The sequence below is a fragment of the Diadema antillarum genome, unplaced genomic scaffold, assembly GCF_040938485.1.
Source record: "Diadema antillarum isolate AM-2024a unplaced genomic scaffold, OU_Dant_1.0 seq00001028_RagTag, whole genome shotgun sequence".
Lineage (NCBI taxonomy): Eukaryota > Metazoa > Echinodermata > Echinoidea > Diadematoida > Diadematidae > Diadema > Diadema antillarum.
The window spans coordinates 777705-805557 of NW_027271862.1; the positions used below are offsets into that span (position 1 = coordinate 777705).

At 39.2% G+C, this 27853-nt stretch overlaps 1 protein-coding gene across 1 annotated transcript; it reads right to left on the bottom strand.

Annotated features, from left to right (window-relative positions):
* Positions 1 to 27853, bottom strand: LOC139742864 (N-acylneuraminate cytidylyltransferase-like). The gene is made up of 8 exons (XM_071653377.1): positions 27611 to 27853; positions 23478 to 23630; positions 22378 to 22536; positions 12127 to 12265; positions 11599 to 11786; positions 6710 to 6796; positions 5205 to 5342; positions 1 to 3958 (listed from the first exon to the last, which is right to left on the bottom strand). The coding sequence occupies exons 1-8, from the start codon at positions 27753 to 27755 to the stop codon at positions 3756 to 3758; spliced, it is 1212 nt and encodes a 403-aa protein (XP_071509478.1). The 5' UTR covers positions 27756 to 27853; the 3' UTR covers positions 1 to 3755.

Below are 27853 nucleotides of genomic sequence, written 5' to 3' on the forward strand. Positions count from 1 at the left end.
AGAAGGTGATTTGGGCCTGATGGCATGTTCACAAAATGATTGATCTTCTGGCGTCTTCTTTTGAGATTTCTCACAATGTCGGCCCATACTCTCTGAAACAAGTAGTAAATTTCACTTTCTTGCATGGATCTAGACAAGTTTTGTCATGTCTTTCTGGGAATTAACTCACAGAGTAGGATGACACGGGAATGAACAGTAATAATAGTCATAATATGAGCACTTGACGCACTGGTATCCATCATAAATACAAAACCTGACATGCATCCACGGAGGACTTCACATTCCATCTCAAGAATGAATGACATTGTAGTGTGCCTGAGACCTTGACAGTGACCCCGGTCCAAGGGCGGAGCCACGACTGGAATACGAAAGTGAATTTAATCCTTCTGGTTCCCTTGGCAACAAATTCATGAAAAGTGCTAATACGATTCCGAGACAGAGGGCAATGGGAGATGGACATTAGGTGGACCGGAGGGGTGGACAGCAACTATCATCACTGACAGAGAACCAGAAGGCTATCCTTGTCCATGTCATTAAACATATCTGATTGCTCCAAGGAGAGTCCACCCTAACATAAGTACATCTACGTGGACAAAATGCCGTTTCTGACAAATACGCATCGGGAGCAGCATTTTCAAACCAAGTTGGTTTGGGACGCACGAGGGCAATGCACTTTTCAATTCACGGTTGTTGGTAGAATACCAGCTAGTTGTCATGTGAGAGCAGATTTTAAAGAATTAGACTGTAATAGACCGTCACTCTAGCTAAAAAGAAAGAAAGAGTGGGAATGTTCGTAGCTTTACTTTTACACTACTGACTATTAGACGCTGAGACACTATGAAAGTTGATGTCACGTTTTCTCGGGTACAGGTGCAGACATTTTCACAACACTTTGGAAAGACGCCAGCTGCCCTACACCGATTTTGTCAAATCTCCTGTTTGCTTTGACGATGATCAATGATAAAACAACGTAAGTACAGTGCAAAAGATATATACAGTAGTACATGCACTCACTTACATGTAACTTACTTGTGGATGGAAATAACAAAAAAGCAGCCAATCTCACAATGTTAATCAATTTTTTAGAGAGCTATTCCAGCTGAGCGAATCAACATGCAACTTCTCCCAATAATGAACCATGCACTTCACTGTGCAAGAAGCAAGTCAGAATACCATAAAATACATCACACTGGGTCACAAAGTGAATTATTTACCTCTAATTGTAATCAATTACATGTATCAGTGAAAGAAACTTTTGACATGTTTGCAATGATAGTGAACTCTAAGAAGATAATCTATGCATCAAAAAGCATATACAACGATGCATCATTGTGGCATATTTAAGTGTTTAAACAGTTGCAAAAATACACAACACCAAATCTCGAATACCTGGGCTACTGCAAAACCAGAAATTTTTGCATGCATGAAATTTTTGTGAACTTTGCGAGGATGGGCAAAACTGAAATGCACACGAGAGTTCTTGTCAACACTAACGAATTGAATGCTAGTGGCAATCCGCGAAAAATTTCATGCCGCAAATATATCTGGTTTTACAGTATACAAAATTGACTCTAAATCATTCCCTCAAATGTTGAAAAGACAAATAAGACTGCTTTCACTTTGAGTGGAGTGGTTCTAATCCAGCTGATAATGCTGCTAAGGTTAAATGGAAACAATACTAAAATACTCCCAATATAATATTACATGTACTCTCATAACAAATGAGACAAAACATATTGCAAGTCCCATTGTAGACTTTCAGTCAACACATGACAGTAAAACACCAAATGTATGAAACTTGGCCACAATTCAATGGCTTTTTTGTTATTCAATGTAGCAAATATACTAAGCCTACAACCTCTAGATCTTTCGTTCTTTGACAAACTGGGTCAAAGATTATCAAATATCTCTTTTGTAAAATTGCCTTGCAACTGAACTTGTGAAAATGAAGGGAAAAGAACATACACAATGGCTCTTCCAGACAATTCATTCTTACTAGCCAATGTAGGGTGCATAGCGAGTATGTGGTCAACACAGTGTCATGAAACTTCGGTGGTATTACGACTCCATTTCACTGTAACCTGTATTTGAAGGAGAAAAGAGTCCTCTATGACTTGACATAAAGTATATAGAGCAAAATATGAATTCCTCTGTACATCACATCCTTTGTCAACATATCGCACAAGAGAGAAATTATAAACATAATATCACTTATGCCTTAAATAGTTTTTGAATTGTTTCTGCAATATATGTAGTAGATGCACAATGTGCAAGTAGTGCTTTTCTATCTCTCTTCTGCTAAGCATAAAAATTTGCAACTACTCCCATTAATTTACTATGCGCAAGAGCATAAAATATATAGTATGCTATATGGTGCAATTCTTTGTATTGTTCACAAATATAAAAAGGAATATAGGAAAGAAGACACAAAGAACAAATTGCCACTTGGAGTAAATATCAATACCCAGATTGCAACCTGCAGAATGTTTCTCTTACTATGCAGCCAAACAACAATGTGCATAGCAGGAAGTGAAATAATAAGCACGTGAATACAGAGCTCAAAAGCAAAACAGAAAAACAACAAAAAGAAAGCAAAATGACTTCAGCAAAAGGTATTTCAGGCAGTCAGTAGTCTCAGAGATCACAATTAATAGCACATTTTTTCCCCTCTAGTCAACACGCCATGCATCAAAAAGCCACATTCACAATAATTTATGTCTTCTACTTGGATGTAAATGCAACAGATTACAAATGTGTGTCACTTGGTTTCTGTTAATTGTTACACTTACGTGACAAATTTCATTATATTTTTTGTCAAGCATTTATTGCAATATTGTATTTGCAAATACAAAAAAGAGACAATATGTGGTGTGTATAGCTCATTGTAGAGAATGCACTTATACATGTACATGACTCTATTACCCCATTGAGGACAGGCTGATTTTGCTACAACACTCATTTCCCTTGGATACTTGCCTGAGTATACTCGGAACTTGTCGTCAACGGGTTAATAACTGCACAAACATCAATCACACCACATCTTAAACATGCTACCGTCATGCTATCCTCATGAAATCACAAACCAATCTAAGAAAAAAAGAATATAAATGTTGATCTTGGATCAAATATCAAAAGATACATGTCTTGACAACCTCTTGTCTGTATTCTAAAAAGACTATCATTATATAGACACATTTAAAAATTTTCACTTTCAATGAAGCACGTTCCAATGAGGTTTGATTAATAGTCTTCTGCATAAAACTTCACTGCTGACTTTCTAAAGACTTTGTTTAGTTTATTTACAGTGACTGTCTTTTCCACCACTCACTTCCAGTGATTTTGTGATGGTAGATTTGTGGAAATAAAGTGAGAGAAGTTCTACATCATTAGAAGTCTTTTTAGTCTGATGACTTACACATTTGTGAACCTATCAAAACACTCATGTTCCTCAACTTTATTTAGCTTTAGTACAAAAGGGTCAAATCGATCAAAGCAATAGCTGCCTTCTACTGTAAACGTCTTGCAATTATTTTTTTTTTTGCGCTGAGCAGCTCAAAAACATATTAGCGGGTTCTTGATTTCGCGCTGCACGATTGTCAACCTACTAATAATGTTCAGAGAAAATTGTGAAGATATTTTTGCGGGTTTTAGAATTCACGCTATTCAAAAGTAGCGCGAAATGCGCAAAATTAATGGACCGCGGAAATCTGTGTGTTTACAGGAGTATTCCTTTGCTGGCACTATCTGACCGTGTTTCAGTTGATAAGTTGACTCTCGGCAGCACTCTTTGCCTTCTCCATGACCAGTAGGAGGTGGTCGCAGAACTCCCTGACCGCGCCTTGACCGCCAGTCTTCTTGGCCACAAAGCGGGAGGTAGTGATGATGTCCTTCTGGGCGTCAGCCGGGGCTCCCCCGATGCCCACTGTCTTCATGCAGTCAAGATCCATGTGGTCGCATCCTGCAGGGTTGCATGCGAGCAGAGAGAGTTTGGCATTATTTCAATGTACCACGCGGTACCCCAGGGTACCATGGTGTATGGTGCCATCTCATGTTTGGAAGCTGTATATCTACACACTGCTATCATGGTGACCAAAATTTAGCACCCAGCGATAATAATCCCAGTACCAATTCAGCTCTGTTATAGGGGTGTTTTTTTGTTTTTGTTTTGTTTTGTTTTTTTCCAATTACAATAGTAGTAGTAGTAGCAGCAGCAGCAGCAGTAGTAATAACAGTAATAATAATAATAATAATAATAATAACAATAATGATAATAACAATAATAACAATACTACTACTACTACTACGACTAATAATAATAATAATAATGATAATATTTATGATTTTAAAATATGTATGACAATTCTGAACATTTATTCAGAATGAGATCATTTCAATCCACGAACTTGTCCTACGACTACTTACTTTACATCTTCCATGGATTGATAATGCATAATGCAGTGCAGCTGTCCACACTTTTTCAAAAGAAGATCCTAATGTGAAATCTAACACCCAACATGGTCCTAGCACCAAGGAGGACACCCCTGAATCTTCCCCCGAAACAAACTTGACAGTACTTTCATGAATGTTCATTATAAATACTCAGAGTAATTCTGGTTTTATTGAATATTACATTTAGGAGATTCTCCTATTTGGGGTTCTGGGCCCGCTGGGACCCCAAAGCGGGGTATGGAGCCCATTTGAACAAATAAGGATCCTATCACTCTGGGGATACTACCTGCCAAGTATGGTGAATTCTGCCCCCCCCCCCCCCCCCCAAAAAAAAAAAAAAAAAAAAATTGAAACTAAAGTCAGCAATGTATGTAAGTACTCATAGCACTAACGGGGTGAGGGGGGAGGGGATGATGCCCATTTGAACAACTTCCCGATCCACCATGAACAAACTTGAAACGAAAGTCACCAATGTACGAATTCATAGCAATAACCATCCTTTATCATTTATGGTTCTAGAGAGGACACTTGGTAAAGATTCCTTTTATTTTTGGAGTTTCGTCTGGTCGTGGGTCATCCATCAGCAACACAGTCCCCATTTCGTACATCATGTGTAAACTTTTCACATTTTCAGCTCCTCCTTGAAAACTTCATGCACCATTTTTACCAAGCTTGGCAGGTCGTGGACCCAGGGTGATAGGATCTCAAACTTTTTAACTTGACCCTTTGGCTCAGGTGAGCCAAGAAATCCTCACCCATGAAGGCCACCTGGCTCCACTCTAATTCCAGCTCTCTCCTCCAGCTGTCCAACAGGGCCAACTTGCCCTTGGACTCCGTTGCCAGGGTGACGTCGATGCGGTTGGCTAGGTTCACCGTGGTGGCATCTTTTGCCTCTGAGATGCAGGAGAACAACGAAGAGGGAAAGAAACAAGGAAGTGAGAGGCATCATTCACCCACTTACAGATACAGACTGGAGCAAAAGAGCCAATTTCTTTAATATTAAATTATCAAAAATCTAATACCAAAAAATCATTGTGATACATTAGCCAGTGACTATTGAGAATGATTCCATTTTGTAGATTATACAGTGTAGATCCTTGCATTTCATATCACTTTCAACAGGTTCCACGCTGTAAAGTGTAATTCACCACCCGCCCCCCCCCCAAAAAAAAAAGTTTAAAAAAAAATTGTGACACACTAGCCAGTGATGACTGAGAATGATTCCATTTTGTAGAATACAGAACCTTGCAATTCATATCAGTTTCAATAGGTTCCATGTGTAAAGAGTAATGAACCCCCTTCCCCCCCCCCCAAAAAAAAAAACAAAACAACAACAACAACTACAACAACAAGGAATCGACAAAATTACTTTGAGGAAACCAGAGACTCCAATCCCAGGCACCTTCTGATCTGGAGATTCTCCCGCCTGAAACCCCTAGCAAACGGGAGACTCCAACTTGATGTGCGCGAAGCGCATATCACAAGCGCGAAGTTCCTTGCGGCCGGGGTCCAGGGCCCGCTTGGGCCCTGGAAGCTCCAATAATTAGGGTTCCTGATGCTCTCTCAAGCTATCTAAGGCCTATTTTTCAACATACGAAGACAAAAAGTAAGAAATCATTTCAAGCAGGAGACACAGAGCCAGGGCAGGAGAAATTAAATCTCAAGCGGGAGAACGGGAGATTTTGCAAAAATGGGCTTTCGGCGGGAGATCTCCCGTCGAAAGCGGGAGAGTTGGAGTCTCTAGGAAACATACATGGCCCTGTAATGGTGGGCCATAAATATTGTTACTTCATTAGATTAGATCCGCATCTCTGACGGGTTGAAACTTAACCCAAATTGGGCCAGACAAGGACATCCCATAGTGGGCACAATATCTACAGAAGCCACACATGAGATATCCCTCAGTTGCAAAGGCAGTTAAATGCAGCCATCCCTTGAACTTTTCTCCATGCTAAAATTGCTGCATGCATTTTTAACCAAAGTGATTTATGCGTGGTAATGACAGGCAATTATCTCCACTTTACACTAGTAACTGACTTGCCTAATCCCATGACTTGCCCATCTTTCATTTCTTTTCTTCTTCTTTTTTGCCAATAAAGAGTAGTTGTTCTAAGTGCTGTCGGTTTGCATGCACTCATGTGGAACAATGGCTGGCCTCCTCGGGCGATAGTGCATAGGCCTGATAATTTGGGTCAGAGGGGGAAGGGAGTGGTTTGAACTGCAAACCTGCTGGTAGAGATGCCTGGCCTGCTGAACTCACCTGAGATGATTCTGACCTTCACATCCTTGTCCTTCAGCATTTTGATGCCGATGGAGTCGCTCAAGTTGAATGACCGGAACTCCTCCCCTGCCAAAGAACATGCACAAAAAGATTTTCAGTTAAGATCTGTTGTCGGAAAAAGCCCCTGGGTGAGAACTACTGTATACACCATACATTTAGCGAGTCCAAATTTTCGCAAATCGGGACTTCTCAACAATTTCACAAGTGGTTGATTTCGTGATCGTGGATTACAGTACTGAATGGAGAAATGTATGTGTGCACGTTACTTTCATTTCGAAATCAGAGCTCATATTTTTGCTTCTTTTTCAATTTACGAATAGCATCCGTATACAGTATATACAGTAGTAGACCCATAGTATATTACAGGCACAATTGGGTTAGTGAGGTGTTTTGATTATTTTCTTTTGAAGATTATGGATGTGTTTTTTCCCCCTTCCCTTGCATTTTAAAAGTAAAACTAAATATTTGCCAGATGTTACAGAGATAGGGTGGCCACATGTGTGGCAAAAATACCCCCAGCTCTGCTTTCAATCCAATATGGCTGTCTATGGCTAGCCCCAGGAAAGCAATGAAAATCTCCAGATACTTGATTCTGACTGGCTGACAAAGTAGTGTAGTTGATTACAGGAAAAAGCTTCTTGTATATAGACATAGCAAAACTATTAAAACAAGGCATGGTAACACCAGAGATATTGATCCTATTGGCTTCATCTGGTGCATGTGACATGGATCAATTTGAGAATGCAAACTGGGCACACACCTTCATCGATGAACTTGAAATGTGAGAAGGGAGAGAGAGAGGTGATATACTTCATATCTAGTAACATGAGACAGAGTTTTGGGTAACACTCTTGTCTGACACGAGGCTGAAACTAGCTCTATACTGTAAAACGAGGAATGTTCGTGTGCATTTTATTTCGCAAATTTCGCGAGAGCCAAGATTCGCGAAATTAACATGCACGTGAAAGTTCTTGTCTGCACTATATGCATTGAACATTAGAGGCAACTTGCAAAAATTTCATGCTGCACAAAAAGCCGTCGGCTCCAATTCGTGAAAAGTTCATACCGCAAAAATGTTGTGTTTTACAGTAGGTAAACTAGAGCCAGTTCCTGAGTATGTTTGAAGTGTGTCTAGTGTGTGTGCATGTGTGTGTACAAAATGTGTGTGTGTGTGTGTGTGTGTGTGTGTGTGGTATGCATGCACATGTGTTTGCCATGTTTGTATACCAGTATATAGTTGTGAGTGTGTCTGTGTGCATGTGTGTGTGGGTGGGTGTAACAATAATTAATGTCAATTTATTTTGCCTGCAAACTCATTTGCAGCTACCAAATTGCTACAAACAGCTGACAAACTTTACTCAAGACATTATACAAAATAATATCATCTGGACTGCTGTCAGTGAAATTTAATGAAAAAGAAAAATCAATTCTATTTTTTTTTTTAATCTTTCTGTGGCTGTGTTCAGGACAGATATTCAGTATACTGCCAATATAATGTACATAGCAATATTAAAAGAAATTCCTTGCAACTGAATGACAAATTGCCCTACATCGACGTAAATAAGCACTGAATTGATCAGTGTTTTAGTAGTAGCCATGATAAAAAATCATGGGCGTACATTGTACATACTCGAGCAGGATTCAAGCCTACGACCTCCTGATCACCGGACAGGCGTCATCTCCACTAGACCACCGAGCTTTCGCCCGAAAGCAAGTGTTGGTTCTAATCCTTACAGCATGCAGCGGGTACTGCTTTGTTATTCAAATTCATGATTTTCTTCCGTCGAGATGTTTTCATTGCAACTGATTGACAAATTGCCCTACATCGACATAAATAAGCACTGAATTGATTAAGAGTGTTTTAGTAGTAGCCATAAAGCAGTACCCGCTGCATGCTATAAGGATTAGAACCAACACTTGCTTTCGGGCGAAAGCTCGGTGGTCTAGTGGAGATGACGCCTGTCCGGTGATCAGGAGGTCGTAGGTTCGAATCCTGCTCGAGTATGTACGCCCATGATTTTTTATCATGGCTACTACTAAAACACTGATTAATTCAGTGCTTATTTACGTCGATGTAGGGCAATTTGTCAATCAGTCGCAATGAAAACATCTCGACGGAAGAAAATCATGAATTTGAAAGAAATTCCTTTTTTAAAACAAAGTAACAAATTCAGATCCCCAAATTATCATGTCCTGTAAAACCAAATATGTTTGCATGCATTTATTAAATTTCACAAACTTCATGAGAGCCGAGATTCACAAAATTAAAATACATGCAAATGTTATTGTCTACATTATGCACTGAATGCATCATGTCATGAAAACGTCTTGCTTTAAGGTATACTGTAAAACCAGGAATGTTCACGTGCATTTTAATTTCGCGAATTTCACGAGCGTGAACATTCGCGAAATTAAAATGCACGCGAAAGTTCTTGTCTACACTAGATGCATTGAATACCATTGGCAGTTCGCGAACATTTCATCTCGCAAAAAAGGCTGTCGGCTCCAATTCGCGAAAAATTCATGCCGCGAATATATCATGTTTTACAGTATATCTTTGTATATGATACTCTTTGGCTATAATAGTTTGATAAAATGAAAGCAAAACTACTGGTCCTGAGGACCTCATTATACTGGGAGATATCTGTACCTGGCAAAAAAAAAACAAGGAAAAGTAGAAATTACGCGGTGCGTAACATATGTCCCCGCCGGAAGTAGCATTTTGTAACAAAATGTGCAATATAGGTAAAAAATCAAGGTCAAAGGTCAAAGAAGTCAAAGGTCAAAATTCTGTGTAGAAGTTTTGAAGCCCTCACCTAGCGCCATCACATAAAGCAAATGGAATCGAAATTGGGTTAGAAATGGCGAAGGAGTAGCATTTTGTAGCCAATGTACAATATAGGTCAAAAATCAAGGTCAAAGGTCAAAGAAGACAAAGGTCAAAATTCTGTGTAGAAGTTTTGAAGCCCTCACCTAGTGCTATCACATAAAGCAAACGGAATCGAAATCGGGTTAGAAATGGCGCAGGAGTAGCATTCTGTAGCAAAATGCACAATATAGGTCAAAAATCAAGGTCAAAGGTCAAAGAAGTCAAAGGTCAAGATTCTGTGTAGAAGTTTTGAAGCCCTCAACTAGTGCCATCATATAAAGCAAACGGAATCGAAATCGGGTTAAAAATGGCGAAGGAGTAGCATTTCGTAGCAAAATGTACAATATAGGTCAGAAATCAAGGTCAAAGGTCAAAGAAGTCAAAGGTCAAAATTCTGTGTAGAAGTTTTGAAGCCCTCACCTAGTGCCATCACATAAAGCAAACGGAATCGAAATCGGGTTAGAAATGGCGAAGGAGTAGCATTTTGTAGCAAAATGTACAATATAGGTCAAAAAATCAAGGTCAAAGGTCAAAGAAGTCAAAGGTCAAAATTCTGTGTAGAAGTTTTGAAGCCCTCACCTAGTGCCATCACATAAAGCAAACGGAATCGAAATCGGGTTAGAAATGGCGAAGGAGTAGCATTTTGTAGCAAAATGTACAATATAGGTCAAAGGTCAAGGTCAAAGGTCACGACTGAAATTCTGTGTAGAAGTTTCAAAGCTCCCATGTAGTGCTATCATATAAAGCAAACAGAATCAAAATTGGCTCATAAATGACAGAGAAGTAGCAAATTGAAGATTTTGATCACACACGGACGCACACACGGACACACGGACGGACGGACACACGGACACACACACGTACGGAGCCCGTTTCATAGTCCCCTGCTCGAACTCGTTCGGCGGGGACAAAAAAAATGAAATCTATGATGCTTGTGAAAACGAAAGACAGAAAGAAATAATGCCTCCGGCACCACTTCGTGGTGGAGGCATAAAAAGATCATTTGTTCTCTTGTCAACTTGTAAGACTTACAGAGGACAAGATAGGGGTATACATATGTATGTGTGATACTGAACTCAGCAACTTTCAGTTTAGAAACAGGCACATCTGTTGTTTGGCACACAGTGTTAATGATTGGTACAGCTGGATCAATAAATCATTCAATTAACTTGAGGAATAAGAAGGTATACCAGAGTGATTTATAGACTATGACCCAGATGGCTTGCAAGCCTGGTATTTGTTCATTTATTCCCATTACTGGAGCAAATTTTGCATGCAAATGTTGCATGTTTATTGCAGCACTTTTTGTCTTCATTTATATTCTCACTTTTAAAAAAAAGTGTAAACATGAAAGAAGTGTGTGTGATGTACACTTGTATAGTAACAACACAATCATAGGGTGGTTGCATTGGCATGATGGAACTGAATAGAAATACATAAATTGATTATTCAATAAACTACACAGTACATGAAATAAATTCTCCTGAAAATAATCAAATTTCAAAACAGTTTTCATATGATTCTGCTTAAATATCACTATTATCATTTTGTTTTTGATAAATGAGATTGGGTAACTTGTTTGTGACTGGAATAGGAAGGAAATAATCAATCAATCTACACAATGCAAAAGTGGGTCCTCAATGAATTTCTGTGCAAAGTGACACAAAATTTGAAGCTATTGACTCCTCACAGTCCTAGAGCAAATAAAAGAGAGTTCCTAGGTGACAGTACAGCTAAATCAAGAATATTATCTGCAGTGTTTTGATGAAGAAAGTCGTAACAAATACAATTTAGTAACAATTGCAATGACCTCAATGTCGTTTTTTGCTTATCTTTTCACAAACAAGTAAGCTTTTGATTCTCCTACAGTATTGGTTTGGTTTGTGATACCTTAGTTTGCTTTATAAGCATGAAAGCATTGGCAAGTGAGAAATCAAGATCCTTCCAATGACACACATTTTTTAATTTGTGCAAGTATCTCTGGAGTATCTATCCCGACCTTTTGCAGTGAAGTTGATCTGGTTGTCTATGAGCACTCCATCAGACGCAAACACCACCAGCTTCACACCCTGGGGCTTAGTCTTGCCAAAGTAGCCGTACTTGATGACTCGCTGCTCCGCGATTGGCCAGTCGATGTCTGTGTCTATGTCGACACTGTATTCGGGATGCATTTCGCAGTAACCGACCCTGGAAAGTCAATAACGAGTCATGGTGTCAGTATGCATTACACCAAACACACAAGCAAAAAAAAATCAATCATTCCTCAAGCAATCAATCAATCAATCAATCAATCAATCAAACAATCAATCAATCAATCAATCAATCAATCAATCAATCAATCAATCAATCAATCAATCAATCAATCAATCAATCAATCAATCAATCAATCAATCAATCAATCAATCAATCAAGCAAGCAAGCAAGCAAGCAAGCAAGCAATCAATCAATCAATCAATCAATCAATCAATCAATCAATCAATCAATCAATCAATCAATCAACCAATCAGACACAGGTGTCTCTACTCACTTTCCTCCCTGGAAGAGTCCTTGCAAAAGAAGTTCCCTTGTCGCAAAATAGAAGGACCCATTTTCATACAGCTCACCAGGCCAATCCTGTCTGCGTGGGCGCTTCGCCGGGTTCAGGTTTTCTGGGTTGGTGCCCTTTTCTGCTCAAATAAGCACAAACAATACACACAGAATACAAGTTCACATATCCATCGAAAGGTCAACTAGTTTGTAATTGTATTTACACTGCATTACCATGAAAAAAAAAACAACCAATTATTAACGCTGAATTACCATGAAAAAAAAGTACACAATTTATTAAAGGCTTCTATTGTGCTACATTGATCTATTTTTCTCATCAATTCTTAGCACTGGAATTGTGAACGAGCATGAAATACAGTTTCACTGACACTCATTTCCTTACAATATTCTTGGCATGCATGTGTGTGTGGGGAGGGGGGGTTGTATTGGTACGGCCTACTGAAATCATTCATAAATGTTTGTGGCTATGGCAGGAAATTCTACAGCAACAGAAGAAAAAAAATGAGTGGAAAAAAAAAAGAGAACCTAATATGGAGACAGCTTCAGGCAGGATAATTGAAGTCAAGGCTAGGTTTCTTCTGCTTGGCTCTCCTCAGCAGGTGTTTCCTCTCGTTGTTTAGTTGTTTTTGATTTTGGTCAAGATCAAATTCAGATTAAATTTCTGTCAAGTATTATAACATCATAACAACACCAGTGTTCCTGCCATCAAACAAAATTTCAACTTGCATTCATTCTTCTTGTAACACACAATGATATAGAATTGATCATCCACTCTCAGAGGTAATGCATGCAGGTACACTGTACTGCGCATGTAATGACTACAACGTGGGATCTCACACAGTGAAAAACCAGTGAACTTCCAATTCAACCTAATCAGGCTGGGCTTTTTGGCTATGCTACAACAATTGAGGAGGTGGAGAGGGGCAGAATTTCACCTCTGACCTTCAGACAAAGTAGTCTGCACAAGTGCTGAAATAATGCTGGGCATTGAATAAAATCCTCACAGTATATAGTGATTTTTATCACAATGCAAGATGCATGCTGCTTTGTTGCTTTGTCACGTTTACCTCTTTCTTTCCTGGTTCATTGGTTGTCTGTGCAGGGGCGGATCCAGGAATTCCGTAAAGGAGGGCGCAAAGCGCAGGAGTATATCTAAGCAACCGAGCCTGAGCATGCAATGCGAGTGAGGAGGGGAGGGCGACAGAGGGGGGTGTCTCCCCTCCCGCGGTAGAGAGATTTTTAATATTTATGTTGGTCATTGTGCGATGTCATGCATACATTTGGTATTGTACAAAATCGAAGGGGGTGGGCGCCCAGTGCCCCCCCCCCCCCCCCCCCCCGCGTGTGTTTGTGTTTTTGATTCTCAGTGCTCCAATTATAATACCATTTTTTTTGTGGTTGTGCTTCAGTTATTTGAGTGGCTAGCATATCTACAAGCTTGCCTTTCAAAAGGGCTTCTCTATTAAATAATGCAATGATTTTGTTAAAACAGGCCCTAATTTTTGTTATAAATCGTCGGGTGCCCATGCATTGGCCGCTAACGCAATACAAATTGTATTGCGTTAGCGGCCAATGCACGGGCACCCGACGAAATGCACTTGCTTATTGTCTGTTCCGCTTTAATTTTTTTAATACATATTATTTTGTATTACAATGACTTCTTGTAATTACTGTATTTGAAAGAATTCAGGTGATATTGGATATAAAATTAAACTGAATTGAATTGAATACTCCATTACTGACGGCACAACAATAAACTTTGACAGAGCAAACAGCAAAAGGGGAAATAATGCCAGGCATTATACTCTTACAAGCACAGATACACACAGACTTCACATGCTCTAAGCCATTATGCAGCAATTACATAAACTACCAATCAATGAAAGAAATGAAATGAAATGCAACGCTAATAAACACTATACCGGGTGTCCCAAAAAAAGAGGAACGGTGGATTTTCAGTACCTTGCGTTCTAAAAGTTATATATTTTTGGACATTATTAGAAAGAGCATCTTCCGCAGAAGACAATGATACCAAAATCATTAAATTTGGTTCAGTACTTTTTATTCTACGCCAATTTTTGTAAATGCAGTCATTTTCAAATTTTTGCGACTTATGAGATAATAATTTGAGAGCGACACGCGATCCATACGGTGAATATTGTGTAAGCTCAGTGATCCATGTCAATAAACGATACAGCTTTCACATTTTGGCGCGGGCCAGGAAAAAAAAAGTGTGTGTCTGTCTGTCTGTGTGTGTGTGCGCGCCCAATGTGAAAGCTATATCTTTTGTTGACATGGATCAGCGAGTTTACACAATTCACCGTATGGAACGCTCGTCGCACCCAAATTATTATCTCATAAGACGCAAAAATTTGAAAATGACTGCATTTACAGAAATTGGCGTAGTATAAAAAGTACTGAACCAAATTTAATGATTTTGGTATCATTGTCTTTTGCGGAAGATGCTCTTTCTAATAATGTCCAAAAATATATAACTTTTAGAACGCAAGGTACTGAAAATCCACTGTTCCGCTTTTTTTGGGACACCCGGTATAAGCCCATACGTCTCTACATTGACCCTACAGACTTATCTCCTCATGTTCTCATCAACATGAGTGTGCACATTGCATGCAGATCCCAACCAACGCTATAAGCTTTACTGATCCTAAACCGCTACACGACAGATTGAATGGAATTACCACCATAAGGATTGCAAACACCAGTTGAGATCACATACTATTAAACTATCATTTGTCTATATGTGTACATTGCTATTGACACTCAGATTGCAACTTCCTCTCATTCAATGCCGGCATCAATTTCAAATGTACCAATAAACCGGCCGACAGATGCTATCAAATGTTTATAGCATACCCCTGTATAGTACACAGTGAGAGATGTATCATAACACTTGGCAACCCTGTGGGAGTTATGTTTTCCCCAAAGGGCTCAGCACCCAGGGAATATATTTGTGTGCAGGGAAGAATACACAATCTGTAGCTTAAAGGCAAAACATAGTTCTGGTATGCCTGCAAAATTGTCAAATTTTGCTCCAAAATGTACACATAAAGATATGCCTAAGAAATGTGTGGAATAACGCTGTGATAACAAGATATTTGTTGGGTAACAACAAAAATGTGAAATATGAACCAACTAGAAATGTCGCTATGGCGACTGGTATGCCTCCGCCATAATGCATGATTCTCCTAATAGGTCTATAGTACATGTGGACAATGTGTGATTACATTTTCACAAAATTAGCAAAATATTAAAATGACATGTTTGTCACAAATGTATTGAATGTTTACCTTCCTTGACCTATGTTTATTTAAATTGGATGAATAGGAGAGCATGTATTTGGGGATTTAAGAACTTTAACTTGACTTTGACCATTTCATAAGTTTATGCGCTGAGTAATTTTCAAGGTATGGAGAAAAAGCGCAATTTCTGTATTGAACAGTAAATTGTTATCATTTTCATCTGGCCTTTGATTATAAGAGAATCACTGTCAGGCAGAACATACATAAACTCAGCATGTTCTAAGTTTCAAGATAACTTAAGCCACTTCCGAGATATGGAGAAAGAATTAAGTTCAGCACTTTCACTTGATCTTTGACCTTTTGACCTTTGACCTTCTTGGCAAAAAAAAAAAAATCCCAGAGAATCTCTATTGGGTTATACATGCATACATCAAGTTTTAAAAAAAAAGTCCTGCTGGCATTGCATAAATATAAGGAAAATAGTAAATTTTTGAAGTATTGCCCTTGACCTTTGACCCCTGACCTTTGACCCCATGAACCCTAAATTCCCTAGATAACCACTGCCAGTCAGTAGATGCATAATACTATGTTCCATGAAGATACCTTGAACAATTTCCAAGATATAGAGAAAAAAGTGAAAATTTCACATTTTACTTGACCTTTTGACCTTTGACCTTTTGACCTCATGACCCCAAACTTTCACCAGAGAATCTTAATTGGGTAGTACATGTATACACTAAGTTTCCAGAAAATATCTTCAGGCATTGCATAGATATGGGGGAAATAGTAAAATTTTAAGCATTTGACCTTGACCTTTTGACCTTTGACCTTGAGCATGTGCACCCAAAAGTTGATAGGCACAACTTCACCCCCTAATACACATACATGCTAAGTTTCATTAGGATACCTCAAAAGGTTTTGGTAGTTACCCTGTCCACAAAATTCATTACGGACGGACGGAAGGACGGACGGACGGACGGACGGAAAGACGGACGGACGGACGGACGGACGGACGGACGGACGGACGGACGGACAACCCGAAAACATAATGCCTCCGGCACCACTTCGTGGCGGAGGCATAAAAAGGTGTGCACCTCAGAACCTACCTAATTGGGGTCAGGCTAACTCGGAGTCACGGACAACTCGGCCTCACTTTGAAGGTGGGGCCGAGTTGTCCCTCTGGATTGTACAGTGTTGTGCTATGGGAGAGCTTCGCGTTCTGGCTGGTCACAATTATGGGCCGCATTGATACAATACGCACATCAAAAGAACCTCTTTTGCGCGCATAGAAAATGAACGTGTGCCTATGCATAGAATACGGAGATCTCGAACTGCGTGTTATTTGTCTGAAATAGGGCCGAGTTGTCCCTGACACCGAGTTCACCTAGATCCTTCTGGAATAAAAGTCGGTATACTGACTTTTACTTTTGATCTCAAAATACTCCAAAACAACTCAGCTTCCCTGCAAATTGCATCAGCCAGGTAAGTTTCTTGGTAGCCTCTTTCGATATATATTGCAAGCAAATATGAAATGATGCAAGACTGGTTCTCAAACCCTTACCAGAATGATGTTTTCACTTTAAAAAGGACTGTCAAGCGTAATAATACAACAGAATCAGCAATGTTTGTGTATATTATACCGGGTGTCCCAAAAAAAGTGGAACGGTGGATTTTCAGTACCTTGCGTTCTAAAAGTGATATACTTTTTGACATCATTAGAAAGAGCATCTTCCGCAGAAGACTATGATACCAAAATCATTAAATTTGGTTCAGTACTTTTTATTCTACGCCAATTTCTGTTAAATGCAGTCATTTTCATTTTTTTGCGACTTATGAGATAATAATTTGGGTGCGACACGCGTTCCATACGGTGAATTGTGTAAGCTCGTTGATCCATGTCAACAAAAGATACAGCTTTCATATTGGGAGCGCGCGCGCACACACACACACACACACAGACACACACACACACACACTGTTTTTTTCTGGTCCATTCCCAATGTGAAAGCTGTATCTTTTGTTGACATGGATTATCGAGCTTACACAATATTCACCGTATGGATCGCTTGTCGCACTCAAATTATTATCTCATAATTCGCAAAAATCCGGCGAAATTTGACAATGACTGCATTTGCATGACACAAAATAAATTTACATCAGTCTAGGGTACGTTACATTCATGTGTGGGGGAACCTACATGGAAGCAGATGCTTGTGGGGGTAGGTACATAGAAAAAAAGTCAAAAATCAGTTATACTCCCATGCACACCAACACTGCTTGAACGCAAGTGCACCTGGACAAGCATGCGTGCACACACACAGCACATAACAAAGAGAAAAGAATGAGAAAGGAGAATGACTTTTATGACATAAAAAGCCAGTTGGAAACATATTCTCCATCACTGTTGACTCAGTACTGTGGACAATTTTTTTCCCCCTTTGAAAGCCACACTGAATGTTAAAAAAATGTTGACTGAACTTTACAATGCAACATAAATCATGCTGGCTTTATATAGACATGTCTTTGTGTACCTTCCCACAGCTGATGTGTCCTTCAACTCAAAGTCAAGTAATTAAATGTGTGATACGTGTGTGTGTGCATGCGTACATGTGTGTAGAGAAAATACAACATACACTGGAATAGTGCTTCAACACATCATTGAAAATGGCTCTTTAAATGAGAGATGCATGTTCGCTTGTGTTGATGTAATATGGAAAAAAAGGGATCGTATAGTTTTGGTTTAGACCTTACTTCTAACTTTAGACCATATTTTCAATACTTCAATTGAAAAAGGTGTTTTCCCAAGTGATATGAAGATCGCAAAAGTTATCCCAATCTTTAAATCTGGGGATAATCGTCTTTGTTCTAATTATAGACCAATTTCTATTTTGTCCATTTTTTCAAAGGTTTTCGAAAAGTTGGTACACAAACAATTGATCTCATTCTTGGAAAAAAATGCAATCCTGTATCAAGGGCAATTTGGTTTCAGACAAGGATATAGCACATTTATGGCCCTTTTAGAATTTGTCAATAATGCTACTTTGGCTTTTGAAGAAAAAAACATTGTTATTGGATTATTCTTAGACTTATCAAAAGCCTTTGATACTATTGATCACAAAATTCTGATAAGTAAAATGTATCATTATGGAATTAGAGGCAATGTGTTAAACTGGTTTGAAAGTTATTTGTTAAACAGAAAACAATATGTGTCTATTGATAATCATACTTCACAATTTCAACATATCAATGTTGGTGTCCCGCAAGGATCAGTGTTAGGTCCATTACTCTTTTTGCTTTATGTTAATGACCTGGCTTTTGTAAGTGATGTTTTAAAGCCCATTATATTTGCTGATGACACAAACATCTTTCTGTCAGGCAAGGATATCCATGATATGAATGTTGTGTTCAATGCAGAACTTGAAAAGGTGTATTCCTGGTTTTTATCCAACAAACTCACTATTAATTTTGAAAAAACAAATTTTATGATATTTAGACCTCAGCAATTACAGCTAGATACAACTTTGTTTGATTTATCCATTAATGACCAAAAAATAAGTAATGTTAAAAAAATAAAGTTTCTTGGTGTCATTATTGACGAACATCTCACATGGAAAGATCAAGTGCAAAATATTTCAGGTAAAATAGCAAAAGCAGTGGGTATTTTAAACAGATTGAAGAGCTTGCTTCCTCTTCGAATTATGTTAAATATTTATAATACTTTGGTTTTGCCACATCTTTCATATTGTACTGTTGTATGGGGAAACTGCTCTAAATATCTTTTGGACAGATTGCTTGTTTTGCAGAAACGTGCAGTCCGTTGTGTCTCAAACTCTCACTTTTTAGCTCCAACAAACCCTTTGTTTGAGAAATTGAAGGTTTTAAAGGTCTTAGATTTGTATACATTGCAGGCAGCATGCTTCATGTACAAATTTTCTACGGATTTACTGCCTGATGTTTTTTAAAGAGTATTTTATTTGTAATAACAAAGTTAATTTGTATAGAACTAGAAACTCTGATAAATTGTATGTACCATTTTACCGTCTTAGCCTGTCAAGAAAGTCAATAGGGTATACAGGCCCAAAAATATGGAACTCAGTTACCCCCAGTTTGAAATTATGCCCCACCATTTCATCATTCAAAAGACAGTTTAAGTTACAGTTGATTAATGCGTACCGGTATTGTTCATAGAACTGTACTGTGTCTATACAGTGCACTGGCTGATTCTCGGCATGTGTTGTTCTGTGTTCTCTGTTCGGGCGCCTGCTCGGTGACCTTCACCCCGGCGCGCTGGCGGGGTGCGCGCGCCAGTTCTGTGGGTGGGGGTCGCCGGGCGGCCGCCTCGGGTGGAGGATGTAGGGTGGTACAGGTTGGGAATCGCGCGCGTGCCTGTGGTGAATATGATCGGAGCCTTCTACATTCATTGTACAATGTATTACAATTATTCTTTTACACTGTACTCAGTACATGTATCGTAATGGAGAGCTCTGATCATGTTGGAAGTGGTGCGCCCTCAGTGGCGGGGCGCGGCTCACGATATTGCTTAGCATAAATGTACACACTGAAGAATCACGATTATACAGCTGCACACTATATTCAATGATACTCGGTATTATGATGATATGTATTTTTTTTTTTTGTCTTTGTCGATTTTTATAGAATATTATATGCTCAAACCATATATATATTTCTTAAATTGCATTCAATGATAATTTTTGCCCATTTTTGTCCCACCCTTTTTATGGTTGTTTTTTGGTATGTCGTGGTTTCTTCCTTTTGGATGTGTTTTTTTTTTCTTCTTCTTCTTCTTGCCCCTATTTATTGCAAATCCAGTTCTTTTTTATGCGATTCATGATTTATGTAACAGTGTATAATGACATACAGTTTTAATATTGTATATTTGCTCAGGGGATCAGCCTCGAAAGGCCAATGGCCTACTGCTGATCCCCTCCACCATTTATTGTAATTGTTATGTCAATCTGGAACACACACTTTTTAACTTTTAACTGTGATTATGTATTTATCCAAAATAATTTTTGGTTTGTATATGTATGTGTCAGAACTGATTGATTGTGTATTTATATGTTTTTACCTGAACTGTGGAAAAATAAACTGAAACTGAAACTGAAACTTCAATTTTCAAATTTATTTTCGTGTCTGTGTGAGATAATAAGAAACCTCTTATGAAATATGAAAGAGCATGTAATTCCAAGAGGGATTCAGAGTTTATTTAATGAAAATTGGTTTGAAATGGCTGAGATATCCAAAACAGAGCAAGCCTAATAAAAGGTCGGACCCACATCTTTATTAGGATCACCTTGTTTTACTTTGTTTATGGATGTCTCTGCCATCCTAAGACTGATTTTCATCTAATAAATTTTGAATTCCTCTTTACATAGGACGGTATGCTCTGTTTTATTTCATAAGTGGTTTCTTGGTATCTCGCAAAAAGTTAAAAGCCCAACCCTCATCTCCACCAATACTTTCCAATCCCTTAAGAGTTAATGATGGTATCTTATCATGGATTCAGAGGCATGCATGAGGCATGTTGAGGATATTTGCTTTCAGTTGATGCCATTTCAACGCGAGCTATGAGCAATCATAGCAGACTGTGACATTGGAATACTAAGTCACATCAAACCATCTTCAAGAATACCATGGCATATCGACACAATACAAAATTCCTCCATATTTAATTGTTAGCTGTTATGTCTAAATCTGCATCATTATTATTTTTGACTTTTTTTATAAACTGAAGTATAAGCATTAGCTTTGGACATGGATGATGCAATGTTTTCTGAAATAGGAAGCTTCCATGAATGCACAAACTAAACGACACAAGCAAACAAGCAAAGTCTGCCATTACTGTAAAAGTGGAAATTTTTCGCGGTGTTGACATTTTCGTGCATTTCGCGCAACCAGAAACTACCGCGAATATAAAAGCATGCAAATATTTTTGCTAGCCATGTGTTCCTGTGCGTAATGTCTTGATTCCATGGAATTAAAAAAATGTGAAATTCTTCTTATCCGGCCAAGCGTGAAAAATTAGTCGCACGAAAATATCCACTTTTACAGTAGATCAAAACAGAATAATATCGTTTACACTATACATGTCACATCTCCAATCTTATTCTACAAAACATACTAACCAGCCCACACACTTTTCAAAAATTCGAAATAGATCTTTAGATTTTTCCTCTTTTGTTTCTGTTGGATATGGCACAATGGCTTAAGTACATAAAAATGTAGAATAAAGTAAATCAGCAAAAATTCCTCTGAGCTCTGAACTGAGAAATGCTTTGTTTGATTGGAATACCTTTTCAGGGTTTTTTTTTCTTTCTGAATTACATAAATGCAACTGAAGCTACTGCTTAAAGTAGCAGCCTATTGTGTATGAGTGTTTTGCGACAATTTCAGCAATGATCTGGAAAGTGATCACAGAAGGCTGAACAATATGAACATTTCTGTAGACACTGAGAGTAGGGTGTGAGTGCAAAGAGAAAATGCTCAGGATCTAGAAAAAGAAAATCTTGGAGACTTTGCCTCTCTGGTCTACCACTTTATACCACTAGCTACATTGTGCACAGATGGGTTGCCATGATGGTCTGCAGGTGGCCCCACTGCCACTCTTTATTACCTGAACAGTATCACTTATAAGGAACTATGATCGGTTGGGTAGGTAGGCTGCCTATAAAGCACTAACTACTGTATAGGCTGTTATTTTCAGGAGGGTTTAATTTTCGCAAATTTCGCTAATCACAGTTGGATCGCGAATATAACAACACATGAAAATGTCACAATACGGTAGGTTAAGAGTGTATTTACGATAGCGTCGTGTCAATTCGTGAAAAAACAACTACTTGTACACCTTGCAAAAATGCCTGTGACCTACTCATTCGCGAAAATATCTGTACACGAAAATAACAGCTTATACAGTACGCCCTCCATCCTTTGATGACATCACATCATCTTACCATCATCTTTGGAGACTTCTGTCCACCTGAAGAGGTGTCTCCTAGTCACGGAGAAGACCGAGTCATAGCCGAGGTTCTTCATCATGTGACCGGCTAGCTGGAGGTGGAATGGGTGTAGGCATGGTGATGTGCACTGGATCTGACCAACCCGTGTCACTTCTGTTCAGAAAATAAGATTAGATTGAAATATATATCGGTAAAGAATAAATGCGTGTCCCCATGCCAGAACCATGGCAGAGAGCATGTAATGAAATGAGGGTAGTAAAAAGCCTAATTCTCATCTCCACCAATAACTGTACCATCCCTTTAAGGAAAGGGTTCATTCCCACAAGATATCCTTTGAACAGAAAAAGTCCAGCAGGCATTGATATCCTAGAAAACTGAACTGCAAATACATGACAGGAAGGTATCAAGAGCTCCTGACTGGACTTCACACAGAAAGCTTGCCTCCACGATCCAGTAATGTCCTGCAGTGTCAATAAGGAGCTGTTGCTTTAGGACAGAAAGTTTGGTGACCATGCTCACATAACCTTCTGTCTTGCCTCTTAATAGCACTTTTGACCACAAACAGAGGTCAGACACAATACAAAAACATTTATCCCCATCGTTTGTCCTACACTATTTCAGACTTTCAGAGGTTCAATGTCAGAATTCTAATTCAAGGTCTGAAATTCATAACTTTCTAAGAACAATCAATCACAGACCACATAACTTACATTCCAGATTTTAGAAACATAACAAAATATCACTCATTAAACAGTCATTTCAGAGAATATGGCTAGTTTTAAGTCACATATGGAACTCTAGTCAGCTGTATTTCTGTCCACTTTCTGTATACCAAACACTAAGTCTGCCACAGACCGTCTTGAAACTTGAGTGGACAGCGAGTTACCTGGTTCCTGATATATAAATGCATTATGAGTTTTGCAATCAGCCTTTTGCTCACTTTGCCTTATTAGCTCCATTAGAGAAAGCTGCCTACCTGTAACAAATGCCAGCACTGGTTCATATAAAGCTAATGATTACGATTGCTATAAGATAATCTTAAAATATTGCCGGAATTGTGGGGGGAGAAGCTGTGCATGGAAGTCTCTACACACCTGGGTTTTCGTTGAGGAACTCCTGTACAGCTTCGATGGATGTGGCCTGGTCGCGGGCAGAATGCGGACTTCTGCGATGGATCTTGGCGCCCCACTCTTCCGCAATTCGTGCAATCTCGTCGTGGTCTGTCGACACCCACACACTGTCAAACTCTACAACGTACACAAATTCAAGAAGAGTCCAACATACACAAACATATTAGCTTGTCTCTCTTTGTTCATGTTTTTTTATTCTGTCTGCACTTTAGCAGAATCAGAGGAGGTGTCATAATTGATCGCAAAGGACTGACTGGAGTGCAAAGACAAAGAAGAAGTAATAAGAAGAAGAAAAAAAATGAGAGAGAGAAGGAAGAAGTTAATAAGCAGAAAAAGTATGAGAAGGACAAAAAGACAGAGAAAGAGAGATACAGAAACTAGAAATGTCGCTGTGGTGACTGGTATGGCTCCGCCATAATGCATGTACTCCTAATAGGTCTATAGTACATGTAGACAATGTGTGACTACATTTTCACAAAATTGGTAGAATGTTGAAATGGCATGTTTGTCAAATGTGTTGAATGTTCACCTTCCTTGACCTTGGTTTAATTGGATGAATGAGAGAGCATGTACTTGGGGATATTAGGACTTTTACTTGACTTTGACCCTTTCATAAGTTTATGCATTGAGTAATTTTCAAGGTACGGAGAAAAAGTGCAATTTCTGCATTGAATAGTAAATTGCTACCATTTTCATATGGCCTTTGACCCTTGATCTTTGACCCTAAAATTCATATTCAAGAGAATCATTGTCAGGCAGAACATATGTACTAAGTTTCAAGATAACTTGAGCCACTTCCAAGATATGGAGGAAGAAGTAAAGTTCAGCACTTTCACTTGATCTTTGACTTTTTGACTTTTGACTTTTTTGGCAAAAAAAAAAAATAACTTCCCAAAGAATCTCTACTGGGTTAAACATGCATACACCAAGTTTAAAAAGAAAATAATCCTCCAGGCATTGCATAAATATTAGGGAAATAGTAACATTTTGAGGAGTTAACCTTGACCTTTGACCCCTGACCTTTGACTCCATGAACCCAAAATTCCCTAATCACTGCCAGTCAGCACATGCATATATACTATGTTCCATGAAGATACCTTGAACCTAATTTCCAAGATATGGAAAAAAAGGTGAAATTTTAACATTTTTACTTGACCTTTTGACCTTTGACCTCATGACCCCAAACTTTCACCAGAGAATCTTAATTAGGTAATACATCTATACAATAAGTTTTAAGAAAATATCTTCTGGCATTGCATAGATATAGGGGAAATAGTGATTTTTTTTGAACATTTGACCTTGACCTTTTGACCTTTGACCTTGAGCATGTGCACCCAAAAGTTGATAGGCACAACTTCACCCCCTCATACACATACATGCTAAGTTCCACGAGGATATCTCAAAAGGTTTTTTAGTTACGCTGTCCACAAAATTCATTATGGACGGATGGAAGGACGGACAGAAGGACAGACAACCCGAAAACATAGTGCGTCCAGCACCACTTTGTGGCGGAGGCATAAAAAAAAAGAGGAATGATATGTTAGAAGAACAAAGCACAACCGACAGGCATAATTAGGAAAGGAAGAATATCAAAAGAAGGAAGGACTACAATGAAGCTAGGACACAGAAGGAGAAATAAATCTCCTTAGAAATCATTTTTCTCTTCATTTCATTTCATGAACAAGTATTGCCATTCAGAGCTTCAGTACACCTTTGGTACACTGCTAAGTGTCTTGTTCATGAAGCTAGCCATGGTATACATGTAGTTTTCTCTACATAAAAATGCACTGTAGGTCAACAAGCAAACCACAGTACCGGTATCGTTTAATGGCCATCTTTAAATTTGAAAAACATGTTTTCCCCAAATCTGATTGATGAGATGTGTCTTGCAAATTTGCAAATTTCCTGCCAAATCCTTTTGGTTGGAAGCACTACTGCATTTGTAAGTATGAAGCTAAAACCTGTTTTTACCAAAGTTCACACAAAGGTAGACAGACCAAGCAGTCCTCAAGGGCAGATGACCTCTAACAAAGGTTACATCCCCTTAGCAAACATCACAATATTTTCCATGGCTGAAGAAGAATGTCTCTCTGCATCGTGTATGAAATCTTACTGTAATACACCACAGAGTTTTTGAAAAAAATAACCCACATCACTCCATAATACGCTCCCCTCTGGGACGGACAAAAGTGGTTGGAATTTGTTTTGTTTTGTTGAGTGTTTTTTTGAGTGGGGCCCAAATACAGAGACTCCAACCCCAAGCACCTTCTGATCGGGAGATTCTCCCGCCTGAAACCCCTAGCAAACGGGAGACTCCAACTTAGCTCATGCACATTACGAGCGCAAAGCGCGAAGTATCTTGCGGCTGGGGTTCTAAAGTTGAAGCTCTCGGGTTCAAGATGCTCTCTTGTGCTATCTAAGGCTTATTTTTAAACATACGATGACACTAAGTAAGAAATTATTTCAAGCGGGAGACACAGAGCCAGGGCCGGGAGAAATTAAATCTCAAGCGGGAGAACGGAAGATTTTGCAAAAATGGCCTTTCGGCGGGAGATCTCCCGTCGAAAGCGGAAGAGTTGGAGTCTCTGGCAATTGTCCATCACCATAACCACTCGCCATCTTGAGATGAGATGGAGAAAGTTGGATAAGGGTAACAGACTGCTATAATACGTTCATTCAATGAAAAGCATTAAAAAGTGATGTAGGCCTTGATCATCTGCAGGGTCAGTCAAACAGGAAATTACATTTGTGTGAAACCATGCAATTATTTTATATGATTATTAAGGGAATGTTTCCTTGTGGATGGTACAAAAGTGTCTCATAAGGAAATGACTGGAAGAAATTAATGTTTTGTAATATTAGTTGAAGGAGACAGCTATTAGCCCCCTTTAATCCTTTGGGTGCCTTGCCCCTATATGTTGGGGCGCTGTGGCATAGTGGATAAGAGTCCTGACTCCCAAGCGGAGGACCTGAGTTCGATTCCCGCCCTGTGCTTACGTCCTTGGACAAGATGTTTTTACCCACTACATGTATTCACCCTTCTCGACCCAGGTGTATAAATGGGTACCTGGCACGCTGGGATGATAATAATGTCAGGGCCCTCTGGTAGAGCAGTGGCAACACTAAAAAGGCTACCGTCTATAAATAAGACCTTGGTATTATTATTATTAAAAGAGGGAAAAAGCATACCACAGTCTGTTTAATATCACACTTGAGCATCACAAAGTCTGCATGACCCGAAACCTTAGATGCAGCCAAGCCTGCTTTTCAGCAAGCTAGCCATTGAGAGAGAGAGCGCTCTCTTTGATTCCCTTTAAAGTGTTTCATGCCTTGATGAACCTGCCTTTTTGAAGTTGGTGTGTCCCTTTTGCAGCTCTGAATATCAAATTCCTTTCATAGGCTGGCATTTTGTAATGGCAAGTAATTCAGACCTTTCCTCGGGATAATAAAACTGGAAATTTCTTTATGGTGGAGAGGGAAGCAGTATGAATTTATTTGTAGAGACTCCAACTCTCCCGTTTTCGACAGGAGATCTCCCGCCGAAAAACCATTTTTGCAAAATCTCCTGTTCTCCCGCTTGAGATTTAATTTCTCCCACCCTGGCTCTTTGTCTCCCGTTGGAAAGGATTTCTTACTTATTTCTATCGTTGATAAAATAAGTCTTAGATAGCAACAGAGAGCATCTAGAACCCTAGGAACTTCGCGCTTTGCACACATCAAGTTGGAGTCTCCCGTTTGCTAGGGGTTTCAGGCGGGAGAATCTCAAGATCAGAAGGTGCTTTGGGTTGGAGTCTCTGCTACCACTTAATTGAGACTTGAGAAACTTGGCATCTAAACTTAAATTTACTCTTTATCATGAGTAAGTAGATGTAACTCAAACTGAAGCCAGGATTGTCGAGAAATGATTGAGCTGCCATGTAAATGTACTGGAGTTCAGTATCGGTATACTATAATGTATGCAATGAAAGAAAGCGTCAGTCAACGGACTGCGGGTAGCCCGCCCGACCAGACGCCGTGCGACAGGGCAGGGCAGTTCGGGTCGTAGCGCCCTAAACGCTGCGGCGGCTCACTACGCTTACGCTAGCTAGGCCACTTACCTCCCGAATCTACAGCGGCTCTCAAGGTCCATGCAATTAGAGGTTGACCAGCCAATGTCTTGATGTTCTTCAAAGGGATGCCTTTGCTACCACCCCTTGCCAAGATAAGAGCGGCGAAACGGCCAGATTCTTCGTTTCCAGCCATTGGGTACTACAATCACGACTAGCGGTCATACAAAATCGAGTTAATACGGAAATGTTTAGGGGTGGTCGGTGGGGTTAGCAGGAGTGTGTCTGCTAGCA

Excerpts from the sequence above, each read along its gene's own strand:
- LOC139742864 (XM_071653377.1), bottom strand. The coding sequence starts at position 27,755 with ATGGCTGGAAACGAAGAATCTGGCCGTTTCGCCGCTCTTATCTTGGCA. Across the intron at positions 11,787-12,126 it reads GGACTCTTCCAGGGAGGAAA|GGTCGGTTACTGCGAAATGC; the intron begins GTGAGTAGAGAC and ends TTGACTTTCCAG. Across the intron at positions 6,797-11,598 it reads GATCAACTTCACTGCAAAAG|GGGAGGAGTTCCGGTCATTC; the intron begins GTCGGGATAGAT and ends GTTCTTTGGCAG.